Here is an 8,447-nt window from a genome sequence, read left to right as displayed (position 1 = left end):
TCCCATAACGTATTCAAATAAATTAAAATTGAATATACATTTGATTTGAGCAAACATTGCAGAAGGATTGTCTCTCTGTCTGTCTGCTGTTATTTGTCTTTTTAATGTCTTTTATTAATGGATATAATTGGCATTTGAATATTTGATGTGCGAAACCACGAGAATTGATGGACATTTGATGCCGCTAATGAAATGTCAGCGAACACTGACATTGAGGCTGAGAATAATTGGGTATGCTAATTATATTTTGATCGTTCGCATAAAAATTAATATAAATTAGCAAATGGATGCAGAGTGCATTTAAATTGCACTTCAAGAGTAATTAAAAACAAACCATAACACACACAGAGAGAACTGCGTTCAATTTAAAATAAATAAATATACTCACACAGCACAAGCAAAACATTCAACGCAACTTTAATGATGAGCTGAATTTTGTTGTTGCTTTTGCTGCTGCTGCTGCTGAGGATGATGATGATTCATCATGAACAATGTCAATTTTTCATCCGCATTTAAATTGATGGCAAAAATGTCAGCAACAGTTGCCCAAGTTAATCGAAAAGTGAAAATAATAATAACGGGTAGCGTCGATGCATTGTTCCATATTCTTTTTCTGCACTTAACTACAGTGTTGGCTGACTAAAAAGAAAATTTCAATCGAAGCAATTTCAATCTGAAACTAATTACAATCTTGGCAGCGAACATTTTTGCAATTTCAATTTATATTAAAGAGTTGATAAGTTAATTTATTTCTAAGAAAAATTCCTAGCTTTAATATCATAATGAAATATTCCGCATGTGCATAAATTCCATTTATATACATAATCTTGTGCTTCGGCTCTATGTGAAATCCCATCACGCACATTCTTAATTGTTAATAGTAGCGAAAATTTCAATTAAGTTGGCTTTTGTTGACCTTACCTGGCCAACTGTATTGGCCAACGGCAACGGCAATGGCAACAGTCGCAGTCCAGCAGCGGATCTATCAGAGACACAGATACATACTACATATTATATATGGTATATATATATGAGGAGTATGTGGAGCAACCGCCGGACTTAATTAGCATCATTGCCAGCGGGAAATGTTGGTCAACGAGTCGACTTTCTGTGTGACAGACAATCAACCCATTTTACTGACAATTGCACTTTTGACAATTTACAGCCTGCCAGCTGGCAAAAACCTTATTATTGAGCCAGAAAATTCAATACGTTGTGCACATACGATAAATATGTACGTAAGTATATATGCATATATTATATTCCTGAGAGAGAGAGAGAGCGGCCAATTGTTAAAGTCAAGTATTAACAATATTACATGTTGGCACTGCAAATTGTAATTTTTGATTGTAATCGAAGTATGGCGAACGATTCGAAATGAAAACATTTCAACTTTCCATTTTATGCGCAGACAAGTGCTTGTTTTCTCTGAGATGACAAATAATGGAACATTGCAAATATCAAGTTGCTATTGAAGCTGGAAAGCAGCTTTTATTCGATATAAAGGAGTTCAATAAATAGGAAAGCTTAGCAAAGTACTTTCATTTTATAATGCTTCTTTATAGAAAAATATTAATAGATTATTGTGGCATGTTCAATATTTCTGAAGAGTATTAAAGTTAGGGAAATAAAAGTAGCACATCTTGAAGACCTAAAATGGGCAGTAAGGACTTAAATAAATATGAGACTAGGTAAGTACAATAAAAGCTTGCTATATAATGATGCTGTACAGGAGAAGAGTTAAGTTATTTCACCATAAATTCTTCTGGAGCGAAAAAAAAAAATTATTAAATTAAATATTTGTACATTATAAATAACTTAAATTAACTATTACTGAACTGTTTATCCTTCATACTTTCCTCTTTCTATATATTTATCTTATAAATTTTGAACTTTCTTATCATACATCAGAAATGCATTTTCTTATTTGAAATATTTTAACATCAGATAAAAAGAGTCAAGGAAATTAAATCAATAAGAGAGCTTAGGTAAGTAACATACTATAAAAAGCTTCTTTATATTGATGCTGTATAAAAAAAGGGTTAAAGAAGAAATTCTCAAGAATTTCTTTAACAATAGAAAAATTAATAATCGTACATAACGAATAACTTTTATTAACCGTTGATAAACTATTCATTATAAGCATTCCAAAAATTTGTCTTATGAAACTTCAACTTTCTATCTAAATTCACCAATTATATTTTCTTCGTTGAAATATTTTATTCTCAGCAATAAAGGTTGGAAGTAAATAAATATGCGACTAGTTAACTCCAAAAAAATACTTAACCTTTTTATATTGAATCTGTATAGAAGAATAATAGATTAATTATATTTCATAATCAATAATTCTTAAGAATTTGTAATGAAATTAGAAAAACAAATATTCATACATAATTAATAACTTTTATTTTCCATTTTTAACTTTTGGTAATCATTACATTCTTCATACACATTCTTAAAGTTTTGTCTTACAGAGTTTCTACATTTCCATTTCAATTTTTCAGTTTTTGTTAATCATTATATTATTCATACATATTTTAAAAGTTTTGTCTTACAGAGTTTCCACATTTTGTATTTTGTAAATTTCACAAATACATTTGCTTACTTGCAATATTTTATTAGTTTCTTTTTTTAGTAGCAATTTCAGTGCATTAAACAAAGCGTCTAAATTAAATTCTATTTAATACCAAGTTTTGCTTTATTTGATGAAACTGTCTCTCAATTCGCAATTCGAGTTCAACAGTTGACAATTTAATAAGTTGCGCTTGAATATGTTATGCACACACAAAATAGCGAATTGCGCATTGAATTAGGGAAAGGAAATGCAGTGGCCATAAATTGAATGCGGTCACAGTGAATGGTCAGTGGATTGTTGAAAACGATTTGGTTAACCCAAATGGCAGCAAATTAGAGCTCAAGTGTTTTGCAGCTTGTTCTAATTCTTCGCCTCGCTGCCCGTTGAAAAATCGAAGTCACTCTCGCTGCCACCCGGAGGATGAGAAGTTGTTGCTGTTGCAGCTTGTGGATGGTTGCTGTTGCTGTTGGAGTTTGTCGTTGTCGTCTCCTGCTGGACTGGTTTCGCGCTTGAGCTGTCATCCGTTTCGCTGCTGTCAACGAAATTAACGCGCTTCTTCTTCTTTGGCTGCTGCTGCTGCTGTTGCTGGTGCTGTGGTTGCTGCTGTGACTGCTGCTGATGCGCATCATTAGGCGCCGCTTGTTTGTCTGTCGTCGCAAGAATCGATGTGGGTTTGACAGGTTTCGATGCTGGAGGTGCGGGAGTAGCTTCGCTTTTTGCATCAACGCCATCAGCAGGGGTCGCTGTGGCGGTGGTTGCTGCCTGCTCCACTTCCTGTGGCAACAGCAACTCGCCTCCCTCGCTGTTATTCTCGGACATTGGATACGCGACTTCCTGCTGCTGTTGTTGTTCCTGCTGCTGTTGTTCCTGTTGCTCCTGTTGTGGCTGCTCGCCATAGTAATCATAGTTGGCTGTGCCGGCATCATAGTCCTGTGTGGCATAGCTGCCATCTGGGGCATACTGCGCAGCATTGGGATCGGCTATATACTGACCGGTTGTCTCGTCGTATATGTAGCCCGGATAGGCATTGGGATCATAGCCAGCTGCATACTGCGCCGCATCGTAGTTGCTGTAATCCATATTGGAGTACTCCTGTTGCTGCTGCGTCTCCGCTTCCCCTCCAGCAGTTGCTGCTGCTCCTCCTCCTCCAGCTCCAGCTCCATCTGCTGGGCTCAACTCCTGAACTGTTGCTGCTGCTCCGTTCGCTGCATCCGCTGCATATGGCTGATAGTCTGTGGGATTTCCGATTTCACTGTAAAGCGGCTCTCCGGCTCCGCTCGCCGGCAACTGTTGCTGCTGCTGCTGCTGTTCGATGCTGGCGTAGCTGGGCTCACCTGTCTCTCCATAACTAATGGCATCATACTGTCCGTAATCGATCTGAGCCGCATCGTGTGTTGTGTTGTTCACATCCAACTCTTGCTCTGCATTCTCGAATAATCCCAGCGTTGGTGTTGCCACGACTGCTGCTGCTGCCGAAGTTGCTGCTGCTGTCGCTGCTGCTGTTGCTGCTGCTGCTGTAGCTGCTGCTGTTGTTGTGGCTGTGGCTGAGCCTGTCAAACGTTCCCCGTAAATGGCATTTTCAATATTCTCAATCGACACTCTGGGCTTAGCAGCTGCCTCATTGCCGATGTTGCTGTTGTTGTTGGTGTTGCTGATGTTACTCGTTGCCGTTGGCGACAATTGATTACCTCTTGCGAGCTGCTCATCAACCGCAGCCGCTGCCTTCTGCAGAGCTGCACGGCTGGCTTTGACTTCGTCTAGCAAATCGTTGCTGATGCCACCAACCAATCCAACTCCGTTCCCATTGCCACCTCCGTTGCCAGTTGCACGCACGTTCAGCTCCAGTTTGTCTTCTCTCGGTCTCGTTGTTGCTGCTGTTGTGGATGGTAGCTGCTGCCAGGGCTCATCGATTTTCAGCTCACCAAAGTATGCTTCGAAATTGTGTTGCTGCTGTTGTTGTTGGCCCGGCTCATTATGGCCAGCGACACTTGGCGATTTTTCATGCTCGACTTTAGTCACGCGTGAATTTGGCCAAGCATCCTGATGTTGCTCCATTTGCTGCTGCTGTTGTTGGCTGCCCCTGCGTAGCCCTGCCATTTGTGGTCGCCCAACGTCATCGGCAACAGCTGCAACTACCGATGATGCTGCTGCTGCTGCTGCTGCTGCTGGCGTCTCAGTCAACTCAGTCAGCGTTGCCGTCTTTGGCAATTTATCAAATGTCAACGAGGATGTTGCCAGCGATGTTGACGATGTGCTACTCAGCTCTCTGGCGACGCTTTTGTCTCTTGTCGGCGAGCAAGGCGTCGTCGTTGTGGATGATGTTGCTGGTGTTGCTCCTCTGTCTCCTTGATATTCACCTGCTGCTGCTGCTGCTGAGCGTGTCATGCGCTCCGGCAAATCGGCATTCTCATTGTCCAGAGCACGCAACGTGGCGCGCAGATCGAACAGATTGGATGTGCCCAATGCCTGGCCACCGCCCAAACTCATGCCACCATAAAGATCTGGCACTGGCATCGGCATATACATTGGCTGAGGCGTAAACTGTGGCGCTAATAACATGCCAGGCTGTGCTGGGTACGCCCATTGCTGCTGCGTAGGATTTGGATTTAGCAATTGACCAGGCGAAGTCGCAACTCCAACAGCAGCAGCAGCAGTTGTTGCTGTTGGATTCGATATTGCTGTTGCTTGTGGTTGCAGCATAACTGGCATTGCTGTTGTCTGTTGAATGCTGCGCAGCGTTTGATGCTGCACCAATTTAGCAAAGTACATTTGGTATTGCAACTAGAAAGAAGAGCTCGACATCATCGACATTGATTAAAGATGGTAGAGTTGCGTCTCACCTTCATCATTTTGAGTCGCTCGCTGCGCTGCGACATCGCTGCCGTCTGCTCATCAATGCGCTCGAGCATCTGAACTAGCTTTTTGTTGCGCTCATTGCGTTTCGCCTGCTCCTCCAGAAATTCTTGGTACTTCTGTCTGCTCTTCTGCCGCACGCACTTATCACTAAGGGATACCAGATGGATGGATGAATGAAGCATGGTTCAATGGATGAGAGAGAGTTGGGTAGATGAATGCTTGCCTTACGCAAAAGTAAAAGCTACTTACAACTCGCTGCGCTTTTGTAAGACTTTATCCAGCTTGTGCTCCAGCTGCTGGCGATTGTCCTCGCTGTTCAGAAGAGGGAGAAACGCAGAGGGAGAGAGACATTGTGGCATAAGAAGAAAAACGCAGACAGGTAAAAGACACTTTAATGAGATGAGCAATTTCCTTCCGCACACTTACTCAAAATTAATAATATTTAAGTGCACTTGTAAACTTTAATTATTAATGCAAAGACTGTTAAAATAATACCAGACATTTGCATTCATTTCACTTTTGAATTATGCAATAGTCTGTACTTCTCAAACCTCAACATTTTATTCTATTATATTACGCTAATGTTCCTCTAATGCAAGTTATTTCTTTACCCTTTAGCTTTAGTCTATATTATAATACTCTTTTACTTGGTGAGGGTTTCTTACCTCCACTCAATCGATTGATGGCAATTACAGTGACTATTATTGGCCTTTTCGTGGTTGATTGCTTGCTTATAAATGTGTATTTATATTTACATGCATGCGGAAGTATTTGTCATCCACGTAAGTAGCTTTCTCTAGTATAGTGATTACTCAATTTGCTGCCGCATTATTCAAATAGTATTTTACTACCTAATTCAAATATTTATGTACATGCACTTAAGGTTGCATTTAGAGGGAATTACTATAAATAGGCATTATACAATAAAAGTTGAAGCTTACAGCAAATCTAAATTTAAATATAGTTAAAGCATACAATATAAAATAATATAATATAATATAAAATAAAAATATAGCAAGCAGAGTAAAGCGCTTTATATTCAGTATTAATTTAGTATTTTTTTTGGTATTTTAAGTATTTTGTATACATTTTTGAGTACTTTCATGTAATGTGAATAAAATTATACTAGTTACTTTTGAACCAAATAAATAAATATTTATCATAATAATAAAATACGATAGCAAGCACAGTATAATATATTACTTATGGTATTTATTAAGTATTTTCAGATAATTTGATTGAAGTAATACAACTAGTACTTTGAAACAAAAAAAATAAATATAATATATATTAAATGATATAATAAGATAGCAAAATGAGAATAATATATTTCTTTTGGTATTTATTTAGTATTTTTAGTATTTTCACGTAATACTTAATACTAGTTACCTTTGAAATAAACAAATATTTTTAATAATAATATGGTATAATATAGTATGAAAGCAAGCACAGTATTTATTTAGTATTTTTTTAGTATTTTCAGTTAATTTGGATGGAACAATACTAGTTATTTTTTCAGAAATACATTTGTAATAAACATTAAATCAAATCATACATAATAAAAACAGTATATTATATTACTTATGGTATTTATTTAGTATTTTTAAGAAATGCGAATGTACTATAACTAGTGACTTTTGTAAAAACTAAATAAATATTCACTAAACAACAAATTAAATAGTATTTAAGTTAACTATGCTTTTACTAAGTACAGGGTATCTGTTAGTCTATACAAAAAGTAATTTAAAAGAATTAAACATATTTGCTGAACTAACTATAGCATTAAATGCAAAATTTGGCTATTCTTAATAAATTTGCTAATACTCTACCTAACTACAGAGTAACTGTTAGTCGCCTAACCTGGCTGCTCCTAATTCATTTAAGTATTTACCCAGTTTAATTAGCTGCATAATTGGACTAACCTGCGTTGCAATTTCTCCTGCAGCAGCTCCACCTGCAGCTTGTAGTTCTCCAGCTCGGCCTGTGGAAACATCTCTCCAAGTGTGGCGGCAACTTTTATGGCACACTCTCTCTCCAGTGAGTCCTCGTTTAGTCCTGGCAGGCAGAGTCCTTTTTCCTGTTTGTCCTGTGTGTGGTGCTCGTGCAGCAACTGTCAGTAGCCAACTGCAGTTGGTGGTGTACTTTTGTATTGACACAGTTTGCGTGTGCCAGCGAACAGCCGAGCACCGAATACAATAAATGCGAATGCGACTGCGACAATGTGAGCTATTTTTAAAGCAACTTTATTTGAATAGCCGCATTAAATGCGTCTGTGTGTGTGTTAACACGTGTGTGCGAGTGTATTTACCATTTGTTTATTGAGTCGCGTTGTCATGGCTACCTTATTTCTTAGCTCTGTTTTTTGATATTTAGTGGTTGCTTGGCATTGGCCCCAGTCGAGAGTCGAGAACTTTGCGACCTGCCTTTATTGATTTTGCTTTTGGCCACTCACAATGTTGTTGGCATTGCGAGCTGTGCTCGACTAACTTTCGATTTTGCGCATCATGAATTATCCATGTCCAAGAAGGAGCCACACTAATTACACGATCCCATCGCCAAAGTGGGTCGACGTTGTTTAAAAAAGTTCTTTCTTCTTTTTTTTTTTTTAGGGGGCAACATTTGTCATGCATTGCACGAGATTTGCCTGCACGAGCGACCGCAGCTTCTCCCTCTCCATTCCCTCGCTTTTGCTATGTGTGAGAACACATGTCGTTGCCACACACACACACACACTCACTCACCCTTAGGTATATATTTTGCTGGAGCAAAGTTGGGCAGCCAAGCGTGCGGCACCTGAATGTGAATTAATGGTAGCGTCTATCACTCGCCGGCCACAGACAACAACACACTGACATATTCACACGCACACACATACACATAGATACTCACACACATATTTACACACTGACACAGTCACCATCGCCGTCAACATCATGCGCTGCGCCGCGACATCGTCGGTTAGTGGACACCCGAGTCCTTCTGCCAGGCTGCCAGGCTTTTGGCACCTACCCTTAGC

The 8,447-nt window shown here is 39.2% G+C and overlaps 1 protein-coding gene across 2 annotated transcripts; it reads right to left on the bottom strand.

The window, feature by feature from the left end:
- Window positions 1-2,447: 2,447 nt before the first annotated feature.
- Window positions 2,448-8,032, bottom strand: LOC132787060 (AF4/FMR2 family member lilli). 2 transcript variants are annotated; one of them, XM_060793938.1, is made up of 5 exons: window positions 7,740-8,032; window positions 7,354-7,572; window positions 5,681-5,743; window positions 5,416-5,578; window positions 2,448-5,356 (listed from the first exon to the last, which is right to left on the bottom strand). In XM_060793938.1, exons 2-5 carry the CDS (start codon window positions 7,422-7,424, stop codon window positions 2,936-2,938), a joined length of 2,718 nt encoding a protein of 905 aa, XP_060649921.1. In that variant the 5' UTR covers window positions 7,425-7,572; window positions 7,740-8,032; the 3' UTR covers window positions 2,448-2,935. The 2 variants fall into 2 exon arrangements, with proteins under 2 accessions (XP_060649921.1, XP_060649922.1); XM_060793939.1 differs by having other exon boundaries at window positions 7,773-8,032.
- Between the last annotated feature and the right edge of the window lie 415 nt (window positions 8,033-8,447).

The sequence above is a fragment of the Drosophila nasuta genome, chromosome 2R (genome assembly GCF_023558535.2).
Source record: "Drosophila nasuta strain 15112-1781.00 chromosome 2R, ASM2355853v1, whole genome shotgun sequence".
In the NCBI taxonomy this organism is placed as follows: Eukaryota; Metazoa; Arthropoda; class Insecta; order Diptera; family Drosophilidae; genus Drosophila; species Drosophila nasuta.
Note: the sequence above shows the minus strand (reverse complement) of the source record. Positions and strands in the feature narration are given on the sequence as shown.

Coding starts and splice junctions, on each gene's coding strand:
- LOC132787060 (XM_060793938.1), bottom strand. CDS start 7,424: ATGTTTCCACAGGCCGAGCTGGAGAACTACAAGCTGCAGGTGGAGCTG. Junction 5,579..5,680: donor TTACAAAAGCGCAGCGAGTT/GTAAGTAGCTTT, acceptor GGTATCCCTTAG/TGATAAGTGCGTGCGGCAGA. Junction 5,357..5,415: donor AGCGACTCAAAATGATGAAG/GTGAGACGCAAC, acceptor TCTTCTTTCTAG/TTGCAATACCAAATGTACTT.